The 18701-nt window shown below is 50.3% G+C and overlaps 8 protein-coding genes across 8 annotated transcripts; 2 read left to right on the plus strand and 6 right to left on the minus strand.

The window, feature by feature from the left end:
* Positions 1–572: 572 nt before the first annotated feature.
* Positions 573–1411, minus strand: Asppvi_009147 (60S ribosomal protein eL24; the record flags this gene model as incomplete). Its single annotated transcript, XM_043305005.1, has 3 exons — positions 573–860; positions 1072–1215; positions 1361–1411. 3 exons carry the CDS (start codon positions 1409–1411, stop codon positions 573–575), a joined length of 483 nt encoding a protein of 160 aa, XP_043160940.1.
* Positions 1412–1910: 499 nt separating this feature from the next.
* Positions 1911–3591, minus strand: Asppvi_009148 (uncharacterized protein; the record flags this gene model as incomplete). The annotated part of the gene is made up of 7 exons (XM_043305006.1): positions 1911–1958; positions 2036–2419; positions 2481–2527; positions 2578–2712; positions 2778–3111; positions 3222–3363; positions 3422–3591. The coding sequence occupies 7 exons, from the start codon at positions 3589–3591 to the stop codon at positions 1911–1913; spliced, it is 1260 nt and encodes a 419-aa protein (XP_043160941.1).
* Positions 3592–4593: 1002 nt separating this feature from the next.
* On the minus strand, positions 4594–5214 carry Asppvi_009149 (E2 ubiquitin-conjugating protein UBC13; the record flags this gene model as incomplete). The annotated part of the gene is made up of 4 exons (XM_043305007.1): positions 4594–4769; positions 4822–4953; positions 5012–5100; positions 5162–5214. The coding sequence occupies 4 exons, from the start codon at positions 5212–5214 to the stop codon at positions 4594–4596; spliced, it is 450 nt and encodes a 149-aa protein (XP_043160942.1).
* An 899-nt stretch (positions 5215–6113) lies between these two features.
* Asppvi_009150 (Mtc5p) lies at positions 6114–10412 on the plus strand (the record flags this gene model as incomplete). Its single annotated transcript, XM_043305008.1, has 1 exon — positions 6114–10412. One exon carries the CDS (start codon positions 6114–6116, stop codon positions 10410–10412), a length of 4299 nt encoding a protein of 1432 aa, XP_043160943.1.
* A 329-nt stretch (positions 10413–10741) lies between these two features.
* Positions 10742–12933, minus strand: Asppvi_009151 (putative MFS drug efflux pump; the record flags this gene model as incomplete). Its single annotated transcript, XM_043305009.1, has 8 exons — positions 10742–11167; positions 11216–11346; positions 11416–11788; positions 11862–12241; positions 12297–12453; positions 12513–12571; positions 12632–12710; positions 12778–12933. The coding sequence occupies 8 exons, from the start codon at positions 12931–12933 to the stop codon at positions 10742–10744; spliced, it is 1761 nt and encodes a 586-aa protein (XP_043160944.1).
* Positions 12934–14048: 1115 nt separating this feature from the next.
* Positions 14049–15214, minus strand: Asppvi_009152 (PaaI family thioesterase; the record flags this gene model as incomplete). Its single annotated transcript, XM_043305010.1, has 2 exons — positions 14049–14426; positions 14606–15214. The coding sequence occupies 2 exons, from the start codon at positions 15212–15214 to the stop codon at positions 14049–14051; spliced, it is 987 nt and encodes a 328-aa protein (XP_043160945.1).
* Positions 15215–15501: 287 nt separating this feature from the next.
* On the minus strand, positions 15502–17352 carry Asppvi_009153 (ubiquitin-specific protease UBP6; the record flags this gene model as incomplete). The annotated part of the gene is made up of 3 exons (XM_043305011.1): positions 15502–15563; positions 15621–17264; positions 17337–17352. 3 exons carry the CDS (start codon positions 17350–17352, stop codon positions 15502–15504), a joined length of 1722 nt encoding a protein of 573 aa, XP_043160946.1.
* A 408-nt stretch (positions 17353–17760) lies between these two features.
* Asppvi_009154 (actin-related protein 2/3 complex subunit 4 family protein) lies at positions 17761–18499 on the plus strand (the record flags this gene model as incomplete). The annotated part of the gene is made up of 5 exons (XM_043305012.1): positions 17761–17763; positions 17818–18144; positions 18203–18328; positions 18387–18431; positions 18491–18499. The coding sequence occupies 5 exons, from the start codon at positions 17761–17763 to the stop codon at positions 18497–18499; spliced, it is 510 nt and encodes a 169-aa protein (XP_043160947.1).
* Between the last annotated feature and the right edge of the window lie 202 nt (positions 18500–18701).

An 18701-nucleotide genomic window follows, 5' to 3' on the forward strand; every position in this document is an offset into this window, starting at 1 on the left:
AAGATAAGCAATCCGCACTATAGTATAGAACTCAGAACTATGATGCAACTGAAGTGCTCTTCCTGAGCCTATCATGGTCTTGATTCCAGAGATCTGGACAGTACAGGTTCAAGTACGATTTGAGAGCTCTGATATCGTCACTCTCCTCAGTGGATGTGGATTACCTAGTACATCTACCTCTCTACCACGTATCGCCGATAGAGCCAATTAAGATAGTCTGGTGCAGAGCAAAGTGTTCTAGGCTTATATTAACTCGCAACATGGGTTGTATATGCAGGAGAAGGATCCAGAATCTACAAGCAGGAGAGGAAGGTCTGTCAAAAAAAGAACAAGGGCTTCATTATAACATCCATTTTTCCATTCCTGGTAGTTACCATGGCGCGAAAATGACAAAGCCTATCTGAACACCATGCGGTTGTCTCATCCGCAAGAGCCCATCGCTCGCACGCCTGTTTGTTGTTGTTAGGATTTTGCGAGGGAAACAAAATTCCAGCTCCGGAAACCTCCCAAAGTCCAACCACAAGGATCTTCCTATCTACTCCCCAGCCCAAGCCGAACCGCCTTCAATCCGTTTAACGAGACTTGGCGGCGACCTTGGGAGCAGAACCCTTAGCACCCTGCTTGCTCTGGATGCGCTGAGCAGTGCCCTTGGCGGCGGTGGCGGCGGTCTTGGCCTTCTCAGCCTTCTTGCGGCTCTCGGAAGCGGCCTTCTTCTCCTTGGCCTCCTTGATAGCCTGCTGGCGGGCGGCGGCACGAGCCTCAGGGCGCATGCTGCGGCGCTCCTTGATCACATCAAGGGAGGCACCGACGATGGCACGCTGGTGCTTGACGACACGGCGGGTGCGCTTCTTGGCAACTTCCTGTTCATGGTGAAAAACACCCCGTCAGCAATTGCTCTTCCATATCTCATATCGCGTCACTCGTGATTGTTCCAAGCCCCATTTGTCCACCCATTCAACGGTTCTTCCATGCCTCCCCAACGTATAAAAGCTCCATTGCCCACTCTCCTGCTTCGAACCAATCACGAGATCTTCCGCGACAAATCATTCAAAGGAAATCGGTAGTACTGACTTCAGAGATACCCTTCTTGTGCTGACGGCGGTAGAGGACAGTCCAGGCTATCCGGCGAGGGTTCTTGCGCTGGAGGAACAGGGACTCGGACTTTCCATTCTGGAAGCGGAAGATCTTGCTGTCGCCACGGACGTACAGCTTACCCTATAATTTGAAAATCCAACACTATGTTAACCCATATCCAGAGAAGAAGTTTTGTGGGACATTTTCATGAATCGGCGCTGCGCTCGTAGAGAATCGGGGCGGAAATTGCTGGATGATTGATGACTCCGGAAGGGACAAAACGCACCTTTCCAGGGTAGATCTTCTGGCCGCTGAAAGAATCGTCGTAGGTACGCATCTTGAATGTTGGAGATGCGCAGCCGGTCGAGACGAGGTTTTGTCGGTTGGCGTTGGGTGGTAAAGTCGAATCGGTCGCTGCGGCGAGCTGTTCGTGAGACTGACACAATTGTGGTGCGGTGCGGAGCCTCGCTAAAGTGCGACACGTGACCTCGTCTGCCCTTGGGCGGCCGCCTTACAACTTCGTCTCCCATACTTCTACTGCGACTACGATAACATCAAAGAAGGAAATCATTGCAAGGGAATTGTTATCTGTTGGCTCTTTCTCTGTGTTCGTAATGTAGTTCATAATCCTTTTTTTTTCGTATTTTCCCTTTTTTCCACTTTTTTTTGGGCTTTTTCCCATCATACCCATATTTCATGCTCTCATGCCAAAGATGTCTCAAAGGAGATCATCTCAATCGATGCTCGAGTGATATGATAGCTAGAGACCAACTTTCCCTTGCAATTGAATCTGCATTGTCAGAAGGACTTTGCGTCGAGTAGTCTCAGGGACAGCATCAGTAATCATGCCAGTCGCACGCAGCCCAGGGATCTTCCTTGCAGTCCTAGGCAGAGAAGTGGCCGTTAACATTCATTCATTGTGCAGTTGACAAGGAGAGCAAAGGCATATGCCATTTCTTACCTTGCACTGGACGTCGCGGCATAGCTCGACCGGACAGATACCCCAGCAGTCGGAGCAGACGTACCGTCCGCAGCCTCCGGGCGTGGTGCACAGGGAGTAGGTGCTCGCCTCCAAGATGCTGTTGCCCAGACTCTGGATGAGCTTAAGGATCTGGTTTGCGGCTTCAGCATGTTCGGGGGTTGGATCTGCCTCGGCAGCGGTGCGGCGAGCAATGTCGAAGATGCAGCATGCTTTGCCGCAGACTGGGCAGTCTCCGAAGCACTTGACGCACTTCATGTTCTTTGTGTCCCATTTTTTGGCATTTTGCGGAGCCTTTCCAGACTTGGTATTCTCGTCCGACTGTCCCTGGAATATGTTATTCACGATGTGACGGATTGCATCGAGCTGTCACTGCGTTAGCTATATCGAAGTATCGTGAACCAATTGACAGGATAACAGTACTTACTCTTTTTTCGAGAATGCTTCTTGGATCCTGGTCGTTCGCAGCTTTGCCTGAGCTGGTCAGCAAAATCGACACTAGTCCTCGGACATCTTGTGCTCACCAGATTCGTCCTCAACAGACTGGTCCTCCGCAGATTCACCTTCGGCCCCTTTGGCCTTGGGGGAAAGACCTGGGCTGGAGTCGCTGTTCGCGTTTCTCTTCTCTCCGGGAGTCTCCAGATCAAAGAACACATAATCTGTTTAAGTATGAATCAGCATCATGCTCATCGAAAGTCTAAACTGGAATTTCAATAACTCTTACCACCAGGGGATCTGAGGCACTTGACGACCATTGGCTGCGCGGTAGTGATAGCAGCAGGCTTTCCCTCTCTCTTCAGGCCCTCAGAAATCTTGAGCTTCTCGAGGTCTCCTTCAATAGGTGCTGCGGTATCTCCTTCAACCAGATCTTTATCAGTCGCCGTGACCGAGGCGGAGCGGACAGAGCGAGTCTTTCCTCCACTACCTGCAGAGGAGGACTGGGTTTGCCAGCTCTTTCTGTCCATGCTGCTGGCTTTCTTGACAGAGTCACCAGTCATCGTTCTGCTGAACTTTCTTCTGAAAGAACTTTCCTTTGGGGATGCTCTATCAAGATCCTTCTGTTTGACTCTCAGTTTAGCTGACTTGCAGTTTCTGGGCAACCGAGCAGAGGCAGTGAGATACTTGCCTTGTTTATCAACTGCGATGAACTTTCCACTCGCTTTCTCACCTTCTCAGGCAGATCCTTCAGGTTGGGCACTGCGGGTAGATCAGATGCGGGATGGGTAACGTCGCGAGACGAGATGCCGCTCTCAGGCTCGAAGGAGCGAGACCTTCTGAGTTTGAGCTGCTTCCCTGAGTTCTTGAGATTGCTAACAACGGAATTATGAGCGGGAGGAAATACGACAGGGGTTGTTGTCTGCAAAATACCTGATACAAGTATCCAAAGCACGAGCGACACGACTCTTGGGGACGATGAGACTGTCAGTGAGAGGGAAATATTCGCTTTGTGTTCGTTGGTATCTTAGTCTCTCGGCGTTCATCTTTTTTGAACGCTGCTTGAGAGCCTTGCGATCACCAACGTGAGTGTCCGGACCCATGGTCAAATGCGCAGTGTCAGTATCGATGAAAGACAGTCCTTTAGGAGAGATGGGTCTGAGTATCAAGCTGCCTATTCTCACCACAATCCCTATGACTGCTATTCAGAAACTCACATTACCAATGTCTTAATGGAGTACTCCCTAAACACAGTAGACTACAAAGGCTTGTGAAGCAATCTGAGGCTATACTGTTTACCAACAGCCTATCGGATATAAGTTGTTTTCTATCCGGCCAACAGAGGGAAGTGAATGTTCTACACGACCTACAGGGTAGTCAACAGTGGCAGAAATTCACAGACTTTTATTCACGAGGTCTTCATCCGGAGCAGCTTTCGACTCTTGAACATCAAATTACTTTTCATTATCTGGTGTTGGTCTCTCAGCCTTTGTGCACGTATGCCATATCCATAAATTTTGATGATTATGCTACCTTGTAGTGTAATCTCACTCCTTACAGCACTAAGAGGGAGGATTAAAGTCACCCCATCTTATTGCGAACAATTACGACGTCGCTGCCTTTCTCAACTAACTGGCGACTCGGTGGGTAATTCGCTCAAGTACGTGGTGGTATCCAACTCCCAGGGCAGAAGCGAAAAGCGGTAAATAGTCGTKAGAGAAGACACAAAGCACTAATTTGAACTCGATATTCGCTAAGTTCACATTTTGGGGGCAGACAGTTCTATATAGGAAGGTCTAGGCAGCATGGTGTAGTTGTGAGATGACAGACATGCCAATGTGTAAGTCAGCAGCTTGAAGCCGAAGATTGTCATAGCCACAAAAACGCGCTGCGTTTCAGCAAGGAGAGGGAGGAGAAACAACAAAGGGAGAGGACACCAAGGAGACTCGTCCCACATGAAAGGCATAGCGGTATGTTATACGGGATGGTTGGAACCACATGAGAGCCACCAGGGCTTGGGCTTGCGTGATATTTTCTTCATGGTCACGTAACAGCAGTCTCGCTCTCATATTCGTCATAGCAAATTGACTGGGATGTCCCAGAATCTAAGTCATTGCATGAGTCCTCGTCCATTCCTTTGCAGTTTGTATCGCAGCTTGCTCATCCTCCTTCCAACGCTGGGCAACGTCATTGGCGAGCGGGTCATCAGGGTTAGGAGCTCCAAGCAAGGCCTGGATTGAGAGGAGAATTGTGCGGATTTGTAAAGCAGGGGACCAGTTGTCTGATATACTATTAGCCAGTGCGCTATCTCCAAAGAAAACAGAACGACGTACTCTTCAAAACATCCAAGCAAATGCGTCCAAGGCGGTCAATGTTGGGATGGTAGATCTTGGTCAAGAAACGGATCTTTGGCGGGGTCATAGGATAATCCTCCGGCAGAAAGAGCTCAAGACGAAAAATGCCTCCTGTTTATACTATTAGAAAACCGCTATTTTCCCACGATGATTTTTAACGGCGTCTAACCTTCGTACGGCGACTGAGCAGGTCCGTGGATCGACACGTCGAAGTATCGAAGGTTGTCTTCATGAGGCACAGCGTTGATGCCGGGGACCCTTAAAGAGAAAAGGCGTCAGTCGATAATGACTTATCCTCCGGAGATAATTTATAACTCACGGCTCTGCCATAAGGCGCTCGGTCTCCTTTACAATTCGCTTTGGCAGGGCCATGATGGACCACAAAAAAGGAAATGCTTATCGCGATCCGAGTTTCCGCTCTTTCTGATATCCAAGGTAAGGTTGACAGGTCTATTGGACTTCAGTTTTAGTTCTAGCGGCTGATAAAGAGAGAAATTTGGGATAAGACCCAAGAAATGTGCAATGAGCCAGTGAGCAAGTGACCAAAACACCAAGGAATCAGATACTTGGGTCGGAGTATCCCCAGTAGAAGAAATTAGAAACCGACGTAACCGTCCGAGGGGCATTTACCTGCCGAGGTGTGACCGCCTTCTCGATTAGATGCTTCCCTGTTGATGTGGCACGGTAGCCCATAAAGACAACCTGCGCAGTCCTTTGCTTAGTCATTACCAATATGGCGCTGCTTTCTCCACAACTACTGAATAATAATTGCGGAGATAAGGAAGGAGTTGGGCCCTGCACTCTGCATCCTGCACAGAGCTACTTCGTACAGACTAATAATACTGCCATGCTGCAGGCCCCAGCCTTCCACTCTCACAAACTCTTAATTTTCTAAGGTACGTCAGACACCCTTATTATAAAGTGCAGACGCATGCTCACGGCGAATTGACCACAGCCCAGCAGCTGAGGCAGTCGCGAACACCAACCAGTTTCCAAACACCTTGGGGTCGTTCAAGCTTTCGAAAAAGTGGGCCTCAGATAATACGCGCAATAAATAGTCTCACACGGTCGTCTCTCCCATAATCAGTTGGTGGCCAATTGCCAAGTTCTTCCGAGATGAGAGCACCTCAGATGTCCCTACCGCTCATCCTGTCCTCGTGCGATCTTTTGATTTCCACTTCTAGCTCACGTCCGAGGTGGACGCGAGACTGCACGGTTTAGGAAGCGCTTTGGAACGACCGATCCCTCTGGTTGCAGCAATAGTCGACATAATGGAGCCCAGGCCCTTGGCTTCGGCCTTCGAAAGTCCCACTTTTGGGGAAGACAGTTCGTTTCATGTGGAGCAGCCCGTCGGTTCCATGTCCATATCTCCATGTGGAAGAGATGTTGTGTTGGCTTCGAAGGAAGGCCTGCATGTCATTGACTTGGATTCCCCGTATTCTCCTCCTCGGTATCTTCCTCATCACACGCCATGGGAAGTCGCAGACGTCCAGTGGTCTCCTTTCGCTGCGCGGGACTATTGGGTGGTGAGCACTTCCAACCAGAAGGCCTTGGTATGGAATCTGGCAATGCAGACGGGAGAGAATTCTATCGAACACGTCCTGCATGCTCATACGCGAGCTATCACGGATATCAATTTCTCCGCTCACCACCCCGACCTTTTGGCAACGTGTGCGGTGGACAGTTTTGTTAATTGCTGGGATCTGCGAACCCCTTCCAGGCCTGCCATCTCATTCTCCGACTGGTTCGCTGGTGCAACGCAAGTCAAATGGAACAGACAGGACCCAAATGTCATCGCCAGTTCTCATGACAAATTTCTTCGAATATGGGATACGAGAATGGGAGCCTACCCGATCAAATCCATTGAGGCTCATGATACCAAGATTTACGGGGTAGACTGGAACAGAGTCAGGCCAGGAGCTTTGGTAACATGTTCTTTGGATAAAACAATCAAATTTTGGGACTACACGGTAGACGACGAAGTACCCGAGAAGGTCATAACCACTCCATTCCCAGTATGGCGGGCACGCAATACCCCATTCGGATGGGGAGTTTTGGCTATGCCGCAGAGGGGCAACAGCGACCTTCATCTATATAGTCGCAGGGCTGGAGACGGTACCAACCTCACAGAGAACCTCCCACTGGTGCACAGTTTTCCGGGACATAAAGGCCAAGTGAAGGAATTCCTTTGGAGAGCACGTGGAGGTGTGGCGGATGGAATCGATTACAGGGAGTTTCAGCTTGTGTCGTGGGGCACCGATAGGGAGCTTCGGCTACATCGAGTGGATCCAGATATTCTCCAACGTGTCGGCTACGAGAGAGGGAAGTCTTTCGTTTCCACGTTGAACGTCACACGGCAAGGCGCTGTCTACAAGACTTTCCGCGACGCAACGGGCGATGATGGGTATGGCGAACCCGATTCTGTTCTATCACCGAACCCTAAGCTTGCTGGTGGTATCGGTATTAATACAATATCTGTTCCTTACTCCCGCCCATGGACTCAAGGAGGCAACGCAGACTCTAGAGTCGGTATGCAAAGAAGGTCGAACTTCCGGGCTGATACAAACCCCATATCCTGGATGCGTGGTGTGAAGATCTCGGGATGGGATATTGAAACCCTGGGAGACGAGATAACACATGTTGGAGAGAAGTTCACCAAGGTTGCTTTTGAATCCGTGGATGTTAGGCAGCGAAAAGCAACAATATCCCTGCATGGGCCATGGGGTGCGGAGGGTGATTCTCTGTTTCTCAAAGTGGACATCAAATTCCCAGTTGACTATCCCAAGACTTCAATGCCGACTTTCAGCGTGCAGCGGACTGCCGCTGTCACCGACCAGCTTGCTGATAAGCTGATAAGCGAGGTGAGAACGATCGCGGAAACATATTTGTCTCATAAGAGAGGCTGTCTCGAAGGCGTTGTCCGTTACCTTTTAGGGGAAAGCAGCCTAGAGGAGAGCATAGCTCACGTACTGGGCGAGACAGGCGAGATAATCAAGTCTCCTATAAATGGCGACATAGGAGACGACGAATCCAGCGATGAAGATGAAGTGGGAATGTCCCAGAGTCAAGAACTGGGCATGAGTTCTGAACTACTTCGTCCGGTTAATAATGCTAATGTGATGGTTCCCGTGGCCAAGGCATGCGGTGCGCTCTGGGCCAATGATGGCCGACTAGTGTGTTTCTTTCCTAATAAGAAGGACAAGTCATCAAACTTGATCGAGAATTTGGGACTCAAAGAGATGTCGAGACTATCAAGAGCAGATAAAGTCTTTGAAGGATTCGGTCGTATCCAGACAGGCTCCCCCGGACCGAAAATCAGTGGCACACTGGCGAGCACGGATGATGGTACCTCGGAATATTCCGATGATTCGGATGCTGAGACTTCAAGTTCGTCAGGTTCGTCAGACATGTTGTCGGGCTTGCAAACACGATTCCCAACATCTCAAGCATGGCGCAGCGCTGGAAGTTTGGGTATTTACCGTCCCAGGTCTACCGACCACTCGCAGCGATCAACTGCTGGGGCGATGACTGCGAAGTCGTCCGAGTCTGCGCAAAATATAATATCTATACATGATTTCAGCGATCTGCTACCAGCAAAGCGTGAATTGGCCCAAAGATATCGCATCTGTGGCAAGGTTACCGATGTATGTGCTCACAATGCTTCGGCAGCCCTAGATCTGGGCTATCATGAACTAGCTCGGATCTGGGGCCTGGTCAAGCTGATTTTGCATAATCAGAGCATGACCGAACGACCCTCGGATATACAGCGGAAGGACAGTGCAGTGGACTTGAGCTTCGATCTGAGTAATCAGGAGCAGAGCCGTAAGGAGTTAGCAAACAGCGCCACCCAATGGGGAGATCACCCCTATGGTGGCCGTTGGCTAATACCGTCTCTGTTTGATCATTTCGAAAGGATTGGTGATGTGCAGATGATTGCAATGCTCTCCTGCGTGCTTCAACAACCAAAAAGCGAAGAGATCTCAAACGAAGCAACCCAGGATAATGAACCGGTATCAAATCGGATGGGGCGGCAATCATTTTCTCTGGATATCTTTCCTACTCAGGCAGCCAGTCAGAACAAGTCACAGGCCGTGACGCCTCTTGCGTCCACACCGAAGGAAGGCCATCCAACACCGATCACCCAAAGCTCTGGGCGATCATCTTCCGAGATCTGGCGTGTGGACTCTACGCCGCCATATTCAACTGGCACCACTCCGCCGTTGGCATCTCGCGTAGGTGCGCTAAATGCAGAAAGGAAGACTGTGAGCCACAATGTTTCGATAGCCGCTTCTCCCGATCAGCAGTCCCAGCCACGAAGCGGGTCAGGATTTGGTTCCGCCCTGGCCTCTTCCTTCTCGCGGTCTTTCACCTTTGGCCCTTCGTCAGCCTCCCCCACTGCAATTCCCTCGGGCCAGAAAAAACAAAGTCCTAGTGGCAGTCTGATTACCAGTGCTTTTTCTGGCAAGCCTGCGACGGCAGTTCCCGACTATCTCACGACCTCGGCTGCGCCTACATCTCAACCCCACTCTGACACCGAGAGCGAGAGGCCTCAAGAGAATCCGAAACCGCAGGCGAAATTCAAGGTCGTCTTGAAAAATCAGGATGAGTTTGACGGCGGAAGAAGCAATCAGACCCCAATGCTTGACCCGCATAAAGAAGGGCTGTACAAAGCCTACCGCATGGCGTACGCTCATTTGCTTTCGATCTGGGGTTTTCCAGTGCAGCACAGCGAAGTACTCAAAATCGGAACAGGCGGGGGTCGCTCTGATGAACTACGCTCACGGAAAAGGAGCCACAACAACATGGATGCGTCATTGATCGTTCCGAGTCGTAGCCACAAGGACGCCCGACTTATAGACGTTGATAGGGAAGATCGGGGACTTGGCCTTCAGCGGCACTGCATCAAATGCGGCCAAGCCCTTCAGATGTCTATCTTTGCGCCCACCGCTATTGAGGAAAACTCCAAGAACCACCTGAACATGGGTCCTGCAACTGTTACCTGCCAGAATTGCAAACCGCTTCGACCATTGTTTCTCAAGCTTCCTTGCGTGATATGCGGCGAAGTGGTTGAAGGAATGCTTGTCCCATGCCTAAGGTGCGGCCACGTTACCTGCTTTGACTGCCACAAGAGTTGGTTCTCGGTGTCTTTATCTGTGGCACAGCGGGATGGAAGTGACATCCCAGTGAACGGGATTAATGAGGAGCAGGAACCCCAGCTTTGTCCTAGCGGCTGCGGGTGTCATTGCTCTGAGCATACTGGCACAGATGTCCCGACACCGTTGGAACCGTCAACTCCAGCGCATGAGAGGGATATTTCACCAACAAGCACCCGTCTCAAACGGTCTGAGCTGCCAGCACGACCGAGCGAGTTGTCCACTAGTGTGGACCAGCATGAAGACGACCTCCTTGGACCTTGGCATGAATCACCATTCGCGTCCCTCGCGCGTGGGCTCGGAGGAGGCCTCAGTCGAGGTCTTCGTGTGAAAGAAGATCGGCGAAGACCAAGACCCTCTAGTACCGCGTTCATTCCGAAAAAGTCATCAATGAACCAAGTGGAAAAGGTGACATGACTTCGGTTGGTCACTGCATGAGCTCTGTCAATTATTTCTGTTGCTTCATACATATATACCCCTGAATTGTATCGTATAGGGTCATATCCCTTTTACTCTCATATGCATTTAATAGGCGTGGGGGTTCCGAACTTTGGCACTTGATGTTACCAATTCGTCTGCTTGCTACTTTCTTCTCTGCTTTACTATGAACGATATACGAAATGAGCACGATATGCATGGGTCCATTCATGGCCTTCATTTGATCATCACTGAGTTTCAAAACAGATTTTCATTACCATATCATGTAAAATATCGACCATATAACAATGACACGCAGAATACCTGTCTCAATGCATGACCACTGCAACATGGTCATCCATGTATTGACTGATGCTGCCCAAGAAGCAAGCCGCGAGAATTGAAACACCACCAAAAGCAATACTGACGTAGTACACCCACTTGTAACTCTCAGCATACGCCAGCTGGCCCGCAGTCACAACGGCATTATACGCGGTCTCGCTACCCGCGATTCCAGGAATGGTTTTCAATTCTTCCAGCAGCGAAGCGCCGGTGAGTTCGATGGCTTCGCCGATGTAGGCCGGATTGGTGATGTTGAGCTTCGTGACCATCACGCCGCCAATGAAGTGTTTCGCGTTGGGGACGAACTTGGAAATGAAAATGTTGTAGTAGATTGTGTAGCCGATGCTGCCGCCGACGACGCGGATGGAGAGAGTGAGTGCCGAGATTGTTGCGATGAGATCCTGGTGCGCGAGCTGTTAGGTTTCTGCATAAGGAGAGAGAAAGGGCTACTTGGAACATACGTCTGGGCAGATAATTGTGGTGATGATGGAAGCGGGGACGACGATCCCGCCGATACCCAGGCCTGCGAGGACGAGGATGCCCCAGAGCTGGCCGAGGTTGTCTTGTCTCGCTACTGCCATTGCGCCGCAGCCTGGGTTAGGAAACGTTAGCCACGTACTACTTCAGGCGGGGCGGTTGGGGGATGGGGGAGATGACTGACCTGCCGTCATGAGGACACTGCTGACGATTAATAATTCCTTGTTGTGGCCGCGGAGCACACTTAGAAGCCACAGCACAATACAGGCACCGCTCATGATGCCAAAGCCGACAGGTAGACTACGGATGCCGACTTGGACAGGGTCGTGGCCATACACATTGAATGACTGCGTAGGCCAGAACATGATAATCGAGAAGAAATTTGCTCCCGAGATGAATGTGATAACCAGAGTCAGGCCGAGGGTACGGGGCTCCTGCTTCAAGCGTGTCGGGAAGATGGGATACTTTGCGCCGTAGATTTCCCAGAGCGCGAAGGCGACGAGGATCACGAATCCGAGGATAAGGGGGACGAGGACGTGCGCGGATGTCCAGGGGTACTATGTGATAAAACTTGTTTAGCTGCTGGTCGGGGTGATGCGAAAGTCTGTGGCTGTAGAAGGTGATTCCTACCTGGTAACCTCCCCATTGCATGCCAGCCAAGAACAGGATTAAACCGGTGATACTCAGAAGTCCGCCGACGAAGTCAATCCTCCTGATCACCTCTTTCCTGCTGAGTCCCTGCGAGTTGATTCTTGGTGGTGGGAAATAGAAGAAGACGGTGGCTAGCAAGCCGAATCCAGCCCAGGCACCGCAGAAGGCTCCAACATAACGCCAGCCGCTATGCGCGGCGATGAGCTGGGCCCAGAGAACGGACGGGCAGAATGGCACAATAGTAAAGATCAGGATTGCAACGTATTTGCCCCGTTGCCTGGTTGGCGCCATTTCCGAGGTCGCAGCCAGCGCCGTCAGTTCGTTGACGCCAGCACCAGCGCCGGCAATTGCCATCCCAGCTAATTTCTCTGTTAGCGTGTACCTTGACTGGCTAGGTAGTATCCTCCAACATACCGATGAATACGTTCATTGTGTGAGCTGTGCTGGTAACGATCATGCCAAGGCAGATAAGAGAGGCGCCAATGATAGCAACATAACGACGGCCCATCAGATCTGACAAAGAACCAACGAAAGGGCATACACCAGCTAGAGCTAGCAGATTTGCCAGGACCTATATGATAAAAACGAATTAGTGGTGAGTAAAAGTGGACACCAAAGTGTAGCACCCACAAACCAAATCCACCTGTCCGCACCACCGATGTCTGCATAAATATAGGGTGGAATGCCTCCTAACCGGCGTTGTCAGCTTATAGCGAGCGTAAGATCAATTCAAGGTATGAGGAACTCACCGTAAAGATAGACAGGGATCTGGCTGCCAGTCCACAAGAAGGCCATGGCCGTGAAGCCCATGAAACGGCGGAAGGTCAACTGAATCGAGTCAGCAGTCAATTCGATGAGTTGTCCAAACCAGTAAAGCATAAAGCACGGTACTCACAGGAATGTCTTGACCCTCTGCCACATCTGAACCTCCTGATTCTAGTCCAACAATCTCCTCATGACTGTACTTCTGCTCCTGGTTGCCCCCCATGCTTGTCTGTTCTGCAGGCTTCTCATCCACCTGAGACTGACTCGAGTGGTCGGCGACCTCCATAATTGCACAGAATGTCGCAAAGTGACTCAATTGGATGGGAGAGACGACAAAAATTAAACCACAGATCGGTCCAATGCCGCAGAAAGCAATGACCTCGTTGTATTGGGAAAGAAACGGGAAAACAATCGTGTCGATCAGCCAGCAAGTCCAGGCTTCTTATATGTGTCAATGTTCCATCAAAATATCAGAGTTCAATGATAGACCAAGCTCTTGGTAGCCTCCTCGACGAGAATGCTTAGGTTCATGGCGGAGTCACGTTGAGTGAATCATGATCTCAGGCGGAGAACGGACCCCGATATGACCTAGCGAGCCAGGTTCGTTGAGTACCTGTACCAGAGTATCTCTATGTTTCAAACGGAGATGCTTCCATATCGAGACAGAACCGAGGCACTTTCCAGAATTCTGGTGCGACCAGAGCTTCAGTGATTGCCGACGAGGGGTTTCTTGGACAGCTGGGCTCATCTGGGCCGTGGACAGTGCGGGGGATTGGACCTGCAAACGTGGCGCGGGCGATAGGGGCGAAACAAGCTCCATATTGACTTTGACTGGGCCATGTGTGGATTGAGTTTATGCTACTTGATTGGAGGTAGGAGAGGAACGGATATATGACCAGATTAGAGCTAGCCAGTAGCCAGCGAAAATAAATCGGTCATATCATTGTCTTACCCTTTTGATCAGACGAAGTGGGCCGCTCCAAAAAGTCAATACGTCAATACCCCGGACTTTCCCCAGTTTTCCACTATCTGCCCCATTAATGTCCCCGTCGTGTCAAGATGCCAGTCCAAGAGCTCATGCAACTTTAATTAAGAGCTATTCGAAATATTCCGGAACCGCCCCCCTGTCATAAGATCGCGAATTTATGGAGCTAGATATGTGTATCTGAAATAGATATCGTGTTAGTGGACCATTTGAGCGCCATTTTATGCATAGCGAGAAGAGATAGGCGACAAGTTGAGCAATCCTTCTTCGATAACCCAGAAATAGACTTAGTTATTCAATTATATCGAGGAGGGAAATCTCGATCCCGACTGAGTATACATCCCATTGTACCCGGGCTTGAAGATCTCGTCGACATCATGACATGCCCCAGTCTCGTCTCCGACGAACCAAGCGGATCAGAATCGTTCTCCAATCTTCCGCAACTCGAATCCCTTTGGAACCACAAAAAGCGCAGAGGCTTGCGCACACACTCGCCCGACCGGGTCGCGGATCTCTCCAGTCACGTACGCCTTGCGTTCAGTGCTTCTTTCTGGGTCTACCTGCGAGTGAAATGTGTAAAAGTTGCCAGAGTATACCGGAGCGCGATAGTTGATCTCAAGATTGGCTGTCACGCCGGTGCGTGCCGGGAGATGGCGTATAGCAGCACGTCCCAGATTCTCATCAAGCACAGTAGCGAGAGCGCCACCATGGACAACCGTGGGCCAACCCTCCAGACCCGATCCGAGGTATACCACACTAATGGTTTTCTTCTCCTTGTCATTCCAAAAAACTCTCTGTGCGAGAATAAATTAATTAGCGAGTGTCCAATGTTCCGAGGTTGATCGAGCTTTCACGCCAGCATTAGAGTGCTCAGTAGGCAGGGGAGCTCGGTAATGATATGCAGGCCAAGAAAGTCTCAATCCCTGGTTGATTGCATCTCCTCTATGATGATGTATGAGGTAAAGACACGAACCTGAAGTGCCAACCCTCGACTCCCACGCAGCGGGCCCGACGTCAATCTGCGCGCCTTATCCTCCTCGGAGAATCCTTCGTACACATTCGATTCCACGTAGTCCGGATTGTTTCTTAGTTCTTGCACGATAGGCAGCCCGTTCTCGAATACGTGATTGATCTCCTCCAGCTTGGCTGTGTCTTCCACTGATCCTGGCACTGCCGGTGCCGAGACCTTCTCATCCATCCATTTCCCAGCGGCAACCCCTAATCCACCAAATATTCCTGCATAGACCAGTCGCCGCGGCCACCTCGACTTGGCTGCTGTTGGCTCCGTTTGGGCAATAGTGCTGGCATGGCGCGACAGACGGGGCTTTGATAGGTGCACTGACTTCAATTGCGTTGCATTACAGCGCGGTCTAGATTGAAGGATTCTGCGAGGACCAAACATGATGATCCGAATCACATCGCAACCTGGCAGTAGGTATGGCTGCGATTCAGACGATTCGCGTTTCCATTGCGATTTATCAGAAGCAACCTTGACGGGGGAGAACAAGCGCCGATTGCCGAGGTCGAGGTCACGTGATCTAGCTTTTGACTTGGGACTTTTGACTTTTCTACGCCATGACATTGTTGCTTAAAGAGAATCGAAGGTTACTGAAGTACTATCCAACACTTCGGAACGTTCCCGACTTCATATATCTAAAGATTCTTCGTAAGAGTAGCGCGCATGCAATGTTCACGGAGTCAACCAAACGGTTAGACGCTGAAGAACAAGAAACGCTGCATGAGTCTAGCTAATCCGAGAACCTTGGTTCAATGATGCTCCATGTGGTCGTTATGTGCTAAACTTTATTTCTCTAAGATGTAGACCGTAGGCACGGCACGGTTGTTATCAGTAGGCGTCATCGAAGCTTCTTATTCCGCAGTGGGCAAATCAACTGCGCGGTAAAGAAGGATCAGTGCAGAATGGGATTCACCTGAAATTGCGAAATATCAGTCAAAGTTTCATCAATAGCAAGAAGCGATTTACTCACCACCACCAGCAAGGGTTTCAATCTTCTCTCCGTCCACCTCGGTGACCTTCTCGTCGTTGAACCACCACCATTTCCCGTCCTCCTCGCCCTTGCCATTTGGCTGCTTCTTCACATATGACGTGTAGTGACCACTATCAGCACTGGCGCCTTGATGCGTAATGACTGCGCGCAACTCGTAGAGGCCAGACTTGTTTGTACCGGCATCTGAGGCGAGTTTGGGGTCAATCAGTGCAGACAATTCTTTCTTTGCAGCGAGAATTGAGGCATTCTTCTCAGCCTCGTAATCAGCATCCGACTTGAAGACATCTGTCATGCCTGTATCCCCATCTTGCTCGCCGTTCTTCGTAGCCTCTTTTTGCTCCTCCGTGGCTTTCTTTTTTTGCATGGGTTCCAGACCCGCATCAGACTCAGCGGCTCTCTTCAGCTCCTCCTCCCGCTGATGGGCCAACTTCTGGCGCTTGCGGGCACGCTCAACATCGACCTCTTCTTTCCGGATATCTCGTACCTTATCCCTGATAGGGACCAACTGCTTCTTGAGCTCCTCCGTACAAAATTCAACCACATCCAATTCGGCAGGGAAAGTTACTTTGCGCATGATCTTGGCCTTCTTTTGGGTCTCTCGCTTCCAGAAAAAGCGGACAAAGTGCACCGTCAGATACTTGGGCAGCCGGGCAATGCGGGATCGTTTAGTGTAGACGGCGTCGCGGTCCAAAGTAGGAGATCGCTTTTCAATCTTCTCCTCGAGACCGGCCAGTATTCCATCATGCAAGTGGTTTGTCTCTTTGCCGATGTGGCAATCCAGCTTGTAGAAGACGTCGGAGCTTTTTGTCGCTTCCTCGCCGGCTTCTTTTGCCGCCGGATCGTCACATTCGGTGACCGACTCGAATCGACCAGCAAGATATTTGTCCACGAACGACACCTCGGTAGCGGAGTCTCCTTCGCCCTCTTTGATCACCAGTTTGGTTCGCAGTTGAGTGACAATTTGGGACCAAGCCTCTTCAGCGTCTTGTTGAGCATAGCCATGTCCATTTCTGTCTTTCTGAGCAAATTGAGGGAAGATGCTTCTCAAAGCATTGAGAAACATAAGTGGTGGGAAACCTTCTTGCGTCTCGGACATCTGCTTGAACAAATCTCGCAAGGAGGATACAAGATCCATGGAGGCACCAAGACCACCAAGGCCCAGGCTGCTGAGATCTGAAAGTCTTGAACCCGCTGAAGAGCCCGCGCTGGGTCTGTAGTTTAGAAGCTCCTGTTGAAGCTCCGGGACGCTCCTGAGGGTTTGTAGGGTAGAGTTGAGGTAGCAAGTATTTCCAAGATTTTGTAGACCAGCAGGGGTGGCTCCCTCCGCTCTGGCAGCCTCGGCCTCGGTCATATCCTCCAGAAACTTGACTGGTTCCTTTGGCCGTCCCAAGTCTACGGCACCTTGACCGCCAGACGGCGTACCCATCATCATGAATGTCTGACCCGGTTTAGCGTTGAGAGCGGACAAAGGCGTTTCATTTTTGAGTTGGCCACCCTTGACCAAGATTTTCTGTCTCTCGGGTTCGACTCCAGTCAGGGAGTACATCTGATATTTGAGTGTTTCGCCATTCGCAGATGGATCGAGCTCAACCTCATGACGTTTGCCTTGATGCTTCACGATAACTGAGGAACATGATGTTAGTACGAGCTTCGAAAAGATTCCAAAATGCATCTCAGTAGAGCGGGTAGTCATACTTGGTATTGTAGCCATCTTGTTCAAGCTTGACAAATGCTTTCAAGTCTTCCAGATGAGCTTTACCTGATAGATTGCTGGGCGAGTGGCGCATAATCAACGGGATGCCAGAGAGATGACTCCAGAACAGCGTGGGGCGGAAGTTACAAACAATGCAAACAAAGCAAACAACTACATACGACATCACCGCCCAAGCAGCCGTGCGGGATGTCGTCGTCGGCTCCTGAAGTCGACTGCCTAGTACATGTGCTTGAGTACAATCATTTATCCAGTTTCAGTCCAGCTTTCCTGATAGTGCTACATTTGCGCGTATTCAATTGGTGCGATTTTGACCATCGTCAGTCCTGACTCGAAGCGAACGTTGACAAGAGTTGGAGTGGGGAATAGCAACAGTGACGTGGAATTGCCATACCTCGCATCTCCGTTATGGTAGGCTGTACCCTGTCGAACACCTCGCGATATCTGGTATTGATCATCTGACAGTCTCAATCATTGCGCCCGTACCTTCAATGCGTTCGGTCCTCGCTTACCGCCGCTCTTGCGATCTCGAACTTCGCCTCGCAAACCTCCGAAAGGCATAATGTTCCTGAAATCGAGGCCCAGAGCTCCCCGGAACTCCTCCTCAACCCTCTCACAATTTCTCGGAATGAGAATGAAAAGGTCCTGATTGAGCCCAGCGTAAACAGTGTTCGCGTGAGCATCAGAATCAAGCAAGCAGATGAAATTGAACATATCCTGGTCCACAAGTTCACCAGATTCTTGACGCAACGGGCAGAATCCTTCTTTATCTTGCGGAGGAAACCAGTCAAGGTAAGTGACCATATGACCTTCGAGGCCGGAGAAAGGACAACTTGCTCACCTGTCCAAGGGATATGACATCTCGTTCTTGATCACGAACTTCCATACAGAAGCTATGTTGAAGCACAAGCTGGTCGACTTTATCATTCAATTCATGGAGGAAGTGGACAAGGAGATATCTGAGATGAAGCTCTTCGTATGTGCTCAGATTCCTCATTCTCAATTGATGGTTCTACAAGGCTAATGTTATTCAGTTGAATGCCCGTGCTCGATTTGTCGCCGAGTCTTTCTTGACACCAGTAAGAGACCACTTCCTCCTTCCCGCACTCACTGCGTTTCTAATAAATCTATGCTACAGTTTGACTAGAAAATTATTGATATCACCTACATCTCTCCTTGAATTATACATGACCTCTGTTTCGTCCAATGAAAACCTCTGTACAGGCGATCTAGGCTGTTAAAGGGAAACATTCGAGCAGTCCGCTGGATGCTTTATTCCCTCCTTAGATCCTCAATCCCACCCTTGAATCAAACCCAGTGAGCTTACTCGCTTCTAAAATTCATCCTTG

This window comes from Aspergillus pseudoviridinutans (genome assembly GCF_018340605.1).
Source record: "Aspergillus pseudoviridinutans IFM 55266 DNA, scaffold_6, whole genome shotgun sequence".
Classification (NCBI taxonomy): Eukaryota; Fungi; Ascomycota; class Eurotiomycetes; order Eurotiales; family Aspergillaceae; genus Aspergillus; species Aspergillus pseudoviridinutans.